The 13,470-nt window shown below is 50.4% G+C and overlaps 3 protein-coding genes across 3 annotated transcripts; all 3 read right to left on the reverse strand.

Moving 5' to 3' along the window:
• Window positions 1–1,160: 1,160 nt before the first annotated feature.
• K441DRAFT_703335 (FAD/NAD(P)-binding domain-containing protein) lies at window positions 1,161–3,220 on the reverse strand. The gene is made up of 5 exons (XM_067653467.1): window positions 2,499–3,220; window positions 2,339–2,457; window positions 2,114–2,257; window positions 1,522–2,030; window positions 1,161–1,457 (listed from the first exon to the last, which is right to left on the reverse strand). The coding sequence occupies exons 1-5, from the start codon at window positions 3,018–3,020 to the stop codon at window positions 1,348–1,350; spliced, it is 1,404 nt and encodes a 467-aa protein (XP_067508312.1). The 5' UTR covers window positions 3,021–3,220; the 3' UTR covers window positions 1,161–1,347.
• An 865-nt stretch (window positions 3,221–4,085) lies between these two features.
• On the reverse strand, window positions 4,086–6,024 carry K441DRAFT_693545 (purine-cytosine permease; the record flags this gene model as incomplete). Its single annotated transcript, XM_067652660.1, has 5 exons — window positions 4,086–4,583; window positions 4,640–5,428; window positions 5,490–5,706; window positions 5,803–5,978; window positions 6,021–6,024. The coding sequence occupies 5 exons, from the start codon at window positions 6,022–6,024 to the stop codon at window positions 4,267–4,269; spliced, it is 1,503 nt and encodes a 500-aa protein (XP_067508313.1). The 3' UTR covers window positions 4,086–4,266.
• Window positions 6,025–10,259: 4,235 nt separating this feature from the next.
• K441DRAFT_543171 (uncharacterized protein) lies at window positions 10,260–13,397 on the reverse strand (the record flags this gene model as incomplete). Its single annotated transcript, XM_067642722.1, has 5 exons — window positions 10,260–10,334; window positions 10,395–10,727; window positions 10,796–11,998; window positions 12,052–12,186; window positions 12,240–13,397. The coding sequence occupies 5 exons, from the start codon at window positions 13,395–13,397 to the stop codon at window positions 10,260–10,262; spliced, it is 2,904 nt and encodes a 967-aa protein (XP_067508314.1).
• Window positions 13,398–13,470: the final 73 nt, after the last annotated feature.

Below are 13,470 nucleotides of genomic sequence, written 5' to 3' on the forward strand. Positions count from 1 at the left end.
GACTGAGTGGCGCTGCATACGGTGGCTGTAGTGGATCGTCGTCGTTATCTTCTTGCCCCCTACCTCGTGTATATATAGAGACTTTAGAGCTACATTCACAATTAAGTTGCTCGTTTAATTCCCACACTGCAAAAGCTTACAGTTAACCTATAAAGAAGTAGGAGAAGGGATATAAGAGGTTAAACTTTTAAGATGGTTTGCTATTTAATCATAACTTTCTTTTAGATTTTTAATGTCCTTAAGAATAAAGCGAAGATTACGTCGGATTTGAATTAAATACGTGCGAATTTTGTATGTTAAACTGTGGAGCCATTCCTTGGCATTGTCGGCTGATAAGTTTCTGTTTCTAGACTAAGCGCCCCACCACACGCGTCTTTCTTAGAATATATCAAAAAACAAAAATTGTTATATCCAGTTTCGTTCCTCAGAATCTTTTGGGCAAACCGCAAGCGGTTTGCGTCACCTGTCTTGTCACAGGGAATAGCCATATCCCACCTTGCATCCAGACACGTGACGACCCTATTCTATTCCTGTATCTAGATTCTACGGATCCTCGAGATCTTTACTCAATTATCAACTGTATTCTATTTGGCCAATACCCCCCCTCCCAACGCCTCCCCCTACCTTTCTCTGTATTCCTCCCCCCTCTCCCCCCTCTCTCTCCCTACCTGCTTCTCTCTGCCTCTACCTTATCTCTGTTTTGGTTTGATTATCCCCTTACTTTTATATGCAGTAGCTAATATAAAGCTTAGGGAAATAAAATATTTAACGGGGAATAAGGAGAGAGCGGTATAGTAGAGGCAGGGGCAGAGGCAGAGGCAGAGGCAGAGACAGGGGCAGAGACAGGCAGAGGTAGAGACAGAAACGATGAGGTGGTGATGGAGGTGGTGACGGAGGTGGTGACGAAGGGAGGCCTCGAGACGAGGCGGTTAGATGGATTGGTAGACTAATTAATCTTTGGTAAACTTACGTCATTGGCATGTAATGGAGCTACTATTTAAGCTAATTTTGTGCCCAATATAGTATCTTTTTACTACTAAATGAAACACTAAAAAGATCCAAATTGCACACAAATTGTGGTGATTTTAACCCCCAATCGACTACCAAAGTGAGGCTTCAAATTGATCACGAATATTGATCAATTTGACCGTGGCTCTGTGCCCGTAGGGAGGGGAACACATTATCTTATTGCTTGTATTCTACTTGACGAGTGGAAATATTATTGCAAATTAAAGGCCTACCAAAGAAGAGCGGAGATTAAAGCCATTACCCATGACCGAGAACTTCATCAGAAGAAATTGAGTAACACGGTTGGATATCTTACCATTTCCAGGTGTGTTCTCGAATCTAAGCTGCTGTGGCACTCGCAGTGTCTTTTTTCGCAACGGTCTTGTGTACCACTTCCTCCGCCTTCCAGCTGTATAACCGACCGTTTACATCTCCAGCCATCATCTTCACTACGGATGCATCCGATCAATCAGTTGCTATATCCAAAGGCAGGTATATGGAAGTTTGACTTACTGATCCACGGGTATTTACTAACTAGCCAAATAAATCCATACAGTATCATTTCCATCACGAACCCCATATCCTTTTTGTTTCCGTCCATTCGCTCCGCAGCCACGGCAATTTCCTGCACACGGGGTTGCCTGACTTCATAGTACACTTTAGTGGCCGCCTCCAGCGCATCTCTCTCAGTTCCATCGCCGCTGTCATAGCATTTGGAAAGATAGTGCGCCAGGGCCAACGAGAAGGTGAGACTATCTTCAAGCGCCTGGCTCGCGCCCTGCCCGCTCGTAGGCGGCAAAGCATGGCAACTATCTCCAATCAAAACCAGCCCCTTCTCACCCCAGTGCGGCAGCGGAGGCGTTGTCCAGGTTGGGTTGATGGAGTCAAAGTCGACCGTCTTGATTATGTCCTGGATGACAGGGTCTTTCCAGTTGCGGTGGCGGTCCTGGAGCTGCTTCTTAACGGCCGCGGCGTCGAGAATCTTACGATTCGGTACAGTCGCGGACTGGTAAGTGCTCCACCTAATGAGTTGAGGTGAGTTGTGGGAGTCGACTACACTTCCGAGCTGGGAAGAGGAGAGTGCTAGGGAAGTCAAGAGACTTACCACATCATGTTATTGGTCTCCGCAGGCCCAACACTACCATACCCGAAGAAGCCATTGCGTCCGAAGGTGAAGACCATGGACTTATCCTTTACCACCTCTTCCGGGAGAGGCTTGTTGATAAAGCCGCCAATGCCAGCCAGGCCGCTACTCCAGCCATCAGCTTCCACGATACGACCAAAAACGAACCAATCCCTCAAGTAACAAAGCACAACAACAAACACTCACGTATACTTGGGCGCGAAACCATCCCCAAACAGCGTCTTCCGCACCGAGCTCCACACCCCATCCGCCCCAACCACCAAATCCGCGCTCTCCTCCCCCACCACGCCCTCCTCCCCGCCTCCCTCCCCTCAAACCTCACCACCACCCGCCATCCCCCCCAAACTCCACCCCCCGTAACCCGCCGATACCTCACCGCACCCGCACCCCCCTTACTCCCCACCTCCTTCCCACAAGATGCGCCACAGCCCCCTCCCGCGAGCTCGCCAACACACACTTCCCCCGGGTACCCTATCATCGGCCAGCGGCACGCAACGCCAGCTTTCCAGCCGCGCGCGCCGCGCGGAACGTGAAATGCTCGCACCGGAAACCCCTGCGCGCGCACGCGGTCGCCGCAGGGCGGGGGACAGCTGCGCCCAGGAACGCGCGCATGCCGTTGGGGGCGACGCCGAGGCCGCCGCCGACGATGGGCGGTCGCCGAGGGCTCGTCTGGAAGGGGGTGGTGGTGGCGAGGGGTGTGGGGTGTGGTTGAGGAGGGGGAGGGGGAGGGGGAGGCGCGCGGGCGGTGGGATTCGTAGATCGTGATGGTGTGCGGGGCGGAGGGGGAGGGGGGCGCGGGGAGGTGCTTGGTGAGGTGGAGGTAGGTGGAGGTGCCGGCGATGCCGGCGCCTATGATGATGATTTTCATGGTGGTGGTGGGGATTGGAGATGGAGATGGAGATGAAGATGGGGTTGAGCAAGGCTGGAAGGTGGGTTTGAGTATTAGAAGGCAGGAAGATGGAAATGAAGGTCAGGGTATGGAGTTTTTCAGCAGATATCTTCAGCTGTAGTGTATAAAAAGACGGAGAAGTGGAATGACTGCAAGTTCTCAACCGAAAATGCCCAAATAAGTAGAAATATATTGACTCCTTAGCTACATTCTCATCTATCAGGCAGCAACCAGTTGCAGTGCCATGATTTGCGCAGGTATGGATGTCGCACAGGCGTCGTAAGGCATTGCGAATGCAAGCGTCGTTGTGCGTATCGAGGAGATTGAGGGCGCCAAGTGGTGGATGAATACGAGAAGGCGTAGGTGGCTTACGCTTCCACGAGGATGCATGTAAATCGGTTAATTGTGTCGCCGGCCAATCCATCTAGCCATCGAGGTAAATGGCTTTGGACATGGAGATACGGTGCTAACGACAGCTGATATAAATAACCGTATGTTATGCCTACCACTGGCTCCATATGCAGCCAGAATTGAGTGAGAAACGGGCACAAGCTATAACCAATTGAGTAAAAGGGTTACAATTCTCCTGCAGACTAACCGCAAGCTGTGTAAAAGGCTGTCCAATTACAAACTTGGAACGGCTACTATTCAAGGGCCTGTCTGGGGTTCTCTAATGGCAAGATTTCTTAGAGATTCGATGGTCTGAAGCGTTCCTTCCTGCAAAGACCCCTTTTCGCTCGTGTGAAAATATAGACTACAGGAAAGTATCGTATTAAACTGTGTAATACGTGTTGATCAACTACTGAATATTCGATTGGAATCGCTTTATGCTAGATTAGCACGCAAGCCCGGTAGGCCCATTCAGAACCTAGGATGATCTGCCGGTATTCGTTCAAATTAATAGAAATAGCGCCTAGTCAGGTGGATAGAGGTAGCCTCGAAGCTATGTGGAAGGGATATCTGCTGTTTAGTAGGACTTGAATGCTAGCAACAGGTAGAACTTCCTGACTTAGTCAGGGCACAGAAGCCAGGAAAAAAAGATTAGGTGAAGTTTGTACAATGATATATTTGATATTTTCAGCCCCAAAAACGAGCTTACACTCGTTCCCAAGCTCATAGGTATCCCAAATGAAAAGCCTCGCAAGATTACAAGAATTATACTACCCTACTAGAAGGTCCCCTACCACCCAGCCCCTAACTACCCCTTCATCCGGTCTCGGATGATCTACCTCCCAAAATACTTCTTTTCAAAGTACCGGAGTACCGCATAGCTCGTGAACGAGAATGCGAAGCCTAGCTCAAAGCCCACATCGCCACCATACGGAGCCTTGCCAGCGTGCAGCGCGATCGGTCCAACGTACCAGACTTGGGACATGCCGGTGACCATGCCGGCAATACCAAAGCAGAAGGCCAGGATGGCTGCAAAGCCAGGAGGAAGCTTCCGCGGCTGGTCGTAGTGTTCGGGCACGTAGCCGGTCATGCCGCGCCTGTAGAGGAAGTGCTCTGAGAAAGCGATACCCTCATAGATGGCGAGCCAGTAGCCTAAGGTGCTGATGTCAGTAATCTTTTGCAGGATTTGCGGGGAATGATGTATTCACCAATGAAGTTCATGAAGTTCTCGAGAACAGCCTCAAAGTGAGAGTAGCCGGGAATGGCAATTGCGATATACACACCAGTCGCAACACCAGTCCAGATGAAGCGGGGAACACGCTGCGTCCACCTTCCGAGCACTTGCATCGTCAAGGACACGGAGTAGATGTTGGGGCAATTGTTCGCAATGATGGACAGAGCCAAGATGACAAGGCAGAATTTACCAAACGTTCCAAGAGTAGGGAAGAGCACTGCTGCGAGCAACCCACCAGTACCGGAGGCGTCGTACCCGTCTTGATACCTATTGACGCCGTCGTTGATAGAGGTGGCTGACATAACGGCCACGCCGAGCATCTCGGTGAAAAGAAGTGGGATGATAAGACCAAGCCAGGTGGAGAAGAAGACTTTGGTGCGTCCCTGGCCAACAGGCTGGTATACTGTGTAGTCGGCCGCGTATGAGGTCCAGCCTGTCGCGAAGCCGTAGATGACGGAACCGAAAGAGAGAATGGAGCCCAGCTCCGATGTTCCAACTCCCATGGGGATATTTTGGAAGTCGCCAGAATGGGCGAAGACGCCGAGGATGATCATGAAGATGATAAAGGTTGGGATCCAAGACCAAAATTCATAGGCGTGCACGACCTTGTAGCCGAAAAGTGTCACAAAGAAGGTGCAGATCGCAATGATGATGATACCAGCGAAACCAGGGACATCATGGTTCACAGCATGGATGAGCTGCGCGCCGACAATGCAGTTGACAGATGACCAGCCAATGCAGGCAAGGACGTTGAATAAAGCGACTAGAAGGTATTAGCTTCCCTTTCTGAAGCAATCCCATGAGAAGAATGCAGCGGGACATACTGAGCTTAACTCCGTGCCACCCAAACCAGAACCTTGAAAGCACCATTTGTCGAAGGCCAAATCGGGGGCCAAAGGTCGAGAAGTAGCATACTGGAATGATGCCAATGAGGTTGAAGAACAGGACGACAAGAATCGCATCAACGAATCCTAGGAAGAACAAGGACTTTCCGAGAAGACCAATTGCAAAAGATGAGACGACCATATTGGCAGATAGCCACTATAGCTGGGATTAGCACCTGCCCAGTGTAGCTCCCGGAAAATGGGTGTGGCGAATAATTTAATACGGAACGCTATAATGAAAATTTCAACGCACCATGGTGCCGACATTCAGTAAAGAATCATCGTGCCTCTCGTTCTCAGGCACTCTCTCAATGCCTCGCTGTTCGATATTGAACTTCCCGGCCAATCGCTGCAACTTGGCGTATGCGCTGTCTCCGTACTCGAAGCTCTCGCCAGGCACAGCGCCGTCGTCGGCAACATATGCAGGTTCTATGGGTGTCTTTTCAATATCATGTCATCACTCCGGGTAACCCATGATGGACGGTGGAATTCAGTTGGGAGGCGTGAGGGTTGTTTCGAACAATTGGTCGCGTGTTCGGTCGCAGAAGGTATCCCAGGCCTCTCTTCGGAGGAAGTTGCAGTTGAAGTTGAGCTGACTCGGTGTGATGGGTGCTGGAGAATTCATCAGGGTACCTCGGACGGAGCATTAATATAAGAAAAGAAGGTGTCGTGGGAGCATCGTCTTGAGCGGGCTGGTCCATGGAGAGCGATAAGCCTAACTGATTCCTGTCGGGGATGTGGAGGGTGCTGCAGGGTGCAAATGCCTTCTGGAGCGGCCATCGGCGGCCAGTCAGGAGGGAGAGAGAGGTGCCGAGCGAACAAAGATCGGCCGCCTGCCTCCACCAGCTCCCCGAGCTCGAGATACGCGTGCGCTCCGCTGCCACGAGGGGCCCAGCCTTCCGGCGAGCTGCGATGGTCACGGTGGCAGTTCGCGGCGAAGTCCTGCGCCAGCACCGGCCAACTTGGGCCCTAACATTGCCCAAATTTGGCTCTTCCACTCCCTTTACCCTTACCAATCTCATACATCTCGAACCTTAGACGGCAAGCAGGCACCAGCTGAGCTGTGAGATGCACAATGGGCGCATCGCATTTCCACCAAAAAGCATCGGTACGCAGCCGGGGAAAAAATGTGAGGCATGGAACCCTCGACCCTTGGCCGCCGCCCGTCATCGCGTAGGTCTCCGTTGTGGCGCACCGCACCAACGGCAGCAACAACAGCGATAAGACATGCAGGTGGCCGCCAATCAGCAGTCAAGTCTAACGTCCGAGAATTTGTCCTCGAAGGTTGTAAAGCTTCCCGGGCCTGCAAGCTGCCTAAAAGTATGGCTGGTGAAGCTTGTTCGGCAAGCAAGCTCTGACAAGAAACTGTTCGCGGTGCTCCCGTCATGCCCCGTCTTGCTTTGCCTTGCTTGTCATGGTTTCGCCATCTGTTTCAGTGCCGTGGAGACATCCACAATATCTCCCATCCTACATCAAGGCTGCGATATCCCATCTGACTCTGTCAAGCTGCAGCTGCGGACGAACCTAGGAGTCGAGAAGTAGATAGACTGTCCAGCACATTCACCTTACCAAATAAAAAGCACCGAGAGATTTCAATCACGAAAGTCTCGAATTAGCCTGGACCAAGCGAAAAAGGCTTGCAGTACTCGAAACCATTTGTGGACCTGCGGGATGCCTTTTACCCCCGACTATCCTAGCTCGGCCGGCCCCGACACCAAAGCTGGTATTGTTACTAAAGGTAAGCCTCCTACCTCGACAAGAACAGAATCGTACCACGAGGCGTTTATAGCTATCTCGACTATAACCTGCACATGATGAGTTGAACATTATCAACAATTACCAAATTTCCACTGATTGCACGCTACTTGGCTATAATTAATTGCCGCATCTCAGTCGCTTCTCCACGAGGTCCAGGAATCACCATCGTGATCCATCGAGATCCATTGAAGGCGTATCGTGATCCGCAATCCAAAAGATGTGCGCGTCAAGATCCAAGGCCCGCCAACCTCATCGATGCGGGGTCTTCGAACAAGACAACCGCCAAGCAGACCGACGACCTAGGCGAAGGGGTTTACTCAACACTGAAGAACTCAGAAACGATAGGCTGCTAGCGAGCTATCGGAAGGCCTGGCTATGCAGCTTATCCTCGGATCAGAGCCGGTTTTTGTTCTGGAAGCTCTCGTCGAAGACCTCTAAGGAAACTTGACGTGGCAGTCCGATGATAGAGCTATGATAGGCTGAATGATGAAAAGACGTGGAAAATCATGGGGAGTCTAGATGAGCGGAGGCCTTCTGTCCAATTATCGTTTCCGAAGGGAAGGATTCCGATAATTCGCAAAAAGCACTTTCGACTTCACATTCCATCAATTGATAAGGAACCAGAGGCCAGATTTAACCACTATCTGCTTTAGTAGAAGTATCACCACGTTGAGAAAGCCGACGGCTATATTGAAATCCTAGACTCACCCACATCTAATATTCCGCATAGGAGATTTCATACGTTCGTATTTGTTGCTAAATCTTATGAACTTGTAGAGCTTTACTGAATTGCCGAGCCTTACGTCGTCGCCGAACCTTCTGGATCTATTCCCCCTAGCTCTAAAATCGGCCGCTCAGGGAAGGGTTATCCCTTAGCACGGTAGCGTCCTACGAGAAAGTGGTCCATGCGTAAAGCTGCGAATTCCCGAGTACAGGCACTAAATTCGGCTCCTCTAATTGGCCAGTTCTTATCGATACCAATAGGACGCAAATTACCGTGCTAAGGGATACAATTAGGATTTACGAATATCGCTAACAAAAGTTCTTGCACCTTCCTAATTAAGAAGTTACGTTACTAACTCTCTTAGTATATTATTAAGTAAATACTTTTATATTCTTATATGAAATTTTATAAGTTTCATATAAATTCTAAATTAAAATTATTATATAATTAATAATATTGAAGTAGTTATTATAACTTAAAATTTATCTGAATTTATTAGTACTATAATTTACGCAGCAGTGCTAAAAATTACGCATTTGTAGCGGGATCGTGTCTAAATTTACGTGGGGTACCCGTGATTGCGCGTGCGCAGTCGCTTAACTTCCTAATTAGGAAGGTGCAAGAACTTTTGTTAGCGATATTCGTACTAACGCACCATATCGACAAGAAGCTAGCCAACAGAACCAATCGGGTCAAGTTGGGGATACCCAATTATTATTCTGCATGTGCACGGATCACCTAGTGGTAGGATACTACTTGATAGATTCAGGAACGAACGGATCAGCCACTCCGCGTTCCACAATCTATCTTGATCAATCTACTTATGCGGACGAGATTTATCCTGTCCGCATGCATCTCTCATGCAGATACCTTGTCTCCCCAGCAGCCAGGTTCTACCCTGAGCTATCTGCGACGTACAAGACTGGCTGAAATCTCGCTAAAGGACGGGAATGGCTCTGGGCCCTTGGCACGAAATATTAACTTTGTGAGAAACCCCGAGCCCTTTTCTGCTTCTCATTTTCTCTTTATCCGAATTCGGCTAAATCCCTCCTGGGCAGCTTGTGCCGAGAGCTCCATGTGGGGAATAAAAGCAAAGGGGAAAGGACATATGTGAATTTTGAGGGATGGCATGAATCTTGAAACGTAAATAGGTAGCATATATACTGGTATCCACATCTCTAAAGCTAGCGTTGAACACAATCAAATTTTGCTTCCTCCAACCACTCCACTACCTTCTCCGACCTCATAGTCTCGATATCACATAAGGGCATCATGTCGTTTCTACCAAAGTCAGCCTACCACCACGAATCTTCCAGACCTAAAAAGCCTTACGTTCATTTCACTCGGTTTCTATGTAAGCAACCTCGCTCAGGTAGGTCGAGCTGGTTTAGTGACGTTACTGAAGTGTAAAATGCTTTCTCTTGGTGCGTTGAATGATCTCTGGACACTATTTCGCACAAGCTCAAACCTCCAATGCCTATTAACTCTCCTTCCATGTCATCTCTTGTTGTAGTTCCTAGAGCTCCTAGCTTGCATCTTATTTTCAATCTCCACGTTCTTAGTCCCACGTAACTTTCACATCTTCAAGCAAGTCAGCATCACACCATACGCATCGCGCAAAGTTGAAGAATATCATTCAATTCCATCCGATCCTATCTTAGCACCCTTATAACATTCTCCTCGCTCCGGCCACTCAGCCCCACCATCCGTCGCCACTCAACCCCGCAAGGCTCCCCTCCAATAATTCCTCCACAAGTCCCAGGCCGGGCCATCCAGCAAAACCCAGGTGATGTCATCTGTGGGCCATCAGATACTACTAATACTACAAACGTCAAGTCATCGAATCGACAACCGTAGGCAGTCATCCAGCAATAAGCGCCGCGCCTCCCTGAAGGGGCACACAGGAAAGAAAAAGGAGAGGAAAAAAAAAGCGAATGTGGAAAATGCAAAGCACGAAGGCAACAAGAAACGCCACCAGCTCCGTGCAAATCCCGCGACAAGCAGCCGGAAAAAAGATATAAAATATAAAAAACGGTGCAGTAAAATAACAAGAGCGAAGCGGAGGATGGGGAGAATAAATTGCAGCAGAGACGCAGCTAAAGCACCCAGGCTGGTTCCAGAGGAGCCACAGGCGGGAAATGACGAAATAAGTATTGCGACGAGGCTTGCGTCGCGATGGGGAGGGAATAAGATAAATGTAAATGTCCCCTCCTCTGTTTCGAGGGAGGCTAGAAGTCGTTCGACACCGACTGCTCCACACGCAACTTGCCAGTCTCAATTCGTTCAACGCGGAGCACGAGTTCCTATTCATAGGTTAGTCAACCGTCAACAAGGAAGACGTAAGTTGGTATTCGCAGTCATACCTTCATTGCCCTAGCAGTCTTGAACGCTAATGGCGGCACCTTCTCCCTCGCTCCCTCCCTTACGTCGACCTCCAGCAAATTAATCCTGCATTCTTCCAGCACCTCCACCACAGGAATGGCGTGTTTCTTGAGCGCGGCATCTCCGACGGTGTTTACGGCTTCGTGTGTCTTGTATGCCGTATCCTGCACGGTACGAGAGATATCGGCAATATAGTCTGAGATGGCCCGTTCGTCGGCCTGGGTCAGGGCGGATGAAGCGGGAGACGAGCGAATCGTATGGACGAGCGGCTGGATGCTGTGGACAAGGAGGGCGGTCTGATCGTCGAGGTAGTTCTTCAGTTTTGTTAACACAATATTCCTTATTTTCATATTACAGTAGTGTTATCTGAGAAATTACTCACCTTAAACTCAACAAGCCCGTTCTCCTTCTCTCCGCCGATCCCGTTCACCAATCCAGGTCCCTCGCTCCTCCTACCCGCCCAACTACCGTCTAATCTCCTCGGAGAACCGGTACTACTCCCATATCCGCCCGAATCGATACTGCCACGACTCTTATGCCGTAGATGGCCGGCGCCATTGATTCCGCTGCTGCCATACGATCCGTACGAGCTGTAGCCTGCACCTAATGGCATTGGCCTGTCATCTTCCTCCTCTTCATCCTCCAGCTCATCCGCTGGCGTAGGCCGAATCTTGACAAGCTTGACCAACTCCACAACGGCGGTTGTGAGATGACTCGCTGCCGCATCGAGAAGGCTCACAGGCGACAAGCCCGCAGCCGAAGCATGGTTCTTGCTTGCCGTGATCAGATTATTCGCAGTCGCGCTGACGCGGGATTTCAGCTTCACCTGCTGCTTCTCGGGGCTGCTGGCTGCGCCATCGCCATTCACGCTGCCGTTCATGGACTGGGCTGGTGAAAGCGGCCCGGATGCGGCATCGATGTCCGATGTGATGTTCCGGATACACATGACCACGTTTTTCATGCACTCCAGCACTACATGCGGCTCCGATTTACGCGCCACCTGAAGCAGCTCGTCGATGCTCAGTTGGAACTTGGTGACATGTACATCCTTGACCAATCCATCTGGTGTGGCGAAGGCTGCGTCGTGGGTATAGTTTGCGGCGTCAGGAGACTGCATCGCCAAGCCCATGGATGAGGCACGGAGCGTGCGGAGCTGCGTTTTCGTGCGAGCGTAGCGTGATTTCCATTCTTTGAGCTCGGCTTCGAGAGCTGAGACTTGGTTAGAAAGACGCTCTTCCTTCTCTAATGCATGATCGCTCCGTGAAGATAACGCTCTCATCTCCTGCAAAAACTGAGATGCTTCCCTCCGCACTTCTTCCGTGACCTGCTGCTGTTCCCCGAGTTCTCTCTCCAAATCTTCGTACCGCCGACGCCATTCGCCATCATCGTTATTGTGATTCTGTTGCTGGCGCGATTCTTCGAGCTCGGAGAGCTGCGCGCGCAGGTCACGCTCCACGGCTGAGTTATCAGTGCGCAGTTTATCAAGTTCAGAGCGCAGGGAGGTGTTGAGATTTTGAGCTTCGGAGACTTTACGTTCCAGGTTGTAGTGTAATTCATCCCATTCGGCACGCTCGGAGGAAGATGACTGTCAGGGATTTAGCACAGCACAGTACGAGAGGACTCAGAGGGTTGACTGACACTATCTTTATCTTTTCCAGCGGCCTGAAGGGCCTCAACTTCGGCATCTTTCTCCCGAAGCTTGCTTTCTAACGTATCTACTTTTTCTTGCAGTTGTGACACTTGTAATTGTAGTTCGATAACTAGTTTATCCTGCTGTATTGATATTAGCTTTAAGACGAGGCAAGAATTCCAATGAGAATCCATACCCCTTGGCCATTCATGCTTTTGATGCTCTTCAAACTCTTATTTGTCTGCCGTCTGCTCTGCCTCCTTGCTGCACCCTCCAAGTCAAAAGCATCCTCCTGATCGTCATCATCGTCGTCCACCCCGCTCTGATCATCGTCATCCTCCACCATCGTGCCCTTGTTCGGTATTATGGTATTGCTCTGGAAGGTCTTCGGAAGTGGTCGGCCATACTCGTTGCTTTGACTTTGCTGAGACCTAGGCCTCGGAACTCCCAAGCCAGGACCGCCAGGGCCGCCAGGACCACCAGGACCACCAGGCCCGGGCGGGCCATTGCGAAATGGTGGACCACCTCGAGGGGGAGGGCCCCGAAAACCTGGAGGAGGGCCGCTGTTCATACTATTCGGGGTGCCCGCACGACTCGGAGGCCCGCGATTACTACTCCTGCTCGCAATACTTCCAACAGGGCTCCCTATCCGTTCTATGTCCGCGCCGGTGAATCGAGGAAACCTTCGCTCTAGCTCGTAGAAGACATCTGTTGCGAGTTGACGGAAGCGTTCAAGGGGAAGTGTTGAAAGTTTCTGTCTAGCTTGGTTGCGCTTAGGGTGAAAGCTATTTTTCGGGAGTAAGAATTTGGGTGTATTGTTTCCTGCAGCTCCTGGACCGCCTTGCTTGCGATCTTGTTCCCTTCGTATAGACTCATCATAAACATCTGTGCTGAGTTCCTGAAATTGTACTGCGGAAAGTCGAGTGAGTTTGTCCTTTGCCCGACTCGGCCTCGGATTGCCCTTCTCATCTCGTAAGTATGGAGCCAAGTAACTTTTCAGAACAGTGTAATGTTCTGATAAAGTCTCCTCCAACATCAATGCTGAGCGACTGTTCACACTGCCTTCCGTCATGCTCGACGCATAGAGACCTGTCCCGTCGCTCGACCGCCCCACCGAACTAGGAGGTGAAGGATTCCCATTGCTGGTTGTTCTCCGGCTCATTCCATTGAGCATCCCACCATCTGTTGTACTTGTACTGGTATGAACCGAGGTGGGAGGAGTCACGCCTCGATTGTTCGGCGCTGCAGGAGAGTACGGGTTGTCGGTACCGTTGATGTTCTGATATCGAGATATGGGAGACCAGTCATTGCTATCTGTCGAAACCGGCGAGAGGGTTCCATTACGGCCGTTCATGATGTTTCGGATTGGAGGGACAAGCGGCTAAAAAGCAAGGAATGCAGTAGACACGAGATCCTCAGTGGAGGAG

Source organism: Cenococcum geophilum (assembly GCF_001692895.1).
Source record: "Cenococcum geophilum 1.58 unplaced genomic scaffold K441scaffold_6, whole genome shotgun sequence".
Taxonomy (NCBI): Eukaryota; Fungi; Ascomycota; class Dothideomycetes; order Gloniales; family Gloniaceae; genus Cenococcum; species Cenococcum geophilum.

Coding starts and splice junctions, on each gene's coding strand:
- K441DRAFT_703335 (XM_067653467.1), bottom strand. CDS start 3,020: ATGAAAATCATCATCATAGGCGCCGGCATCGCCGGCACCTCCACCTAC. Junction 2,258..2,338: donor GGTTTCGCGCCCAAGTATAC/GTGAGTGTTTGT, acceptor TGGCTGGAGTAG/CGGCCTGGCTGGCATTGGCG. Junction 1,458..1,521: donor TAGTAAATACCCGTGGATCA/GTAAGTCAAACT, acceptor ATGCATCCGTAG/TGAAGATGATGGCTGGAGAT.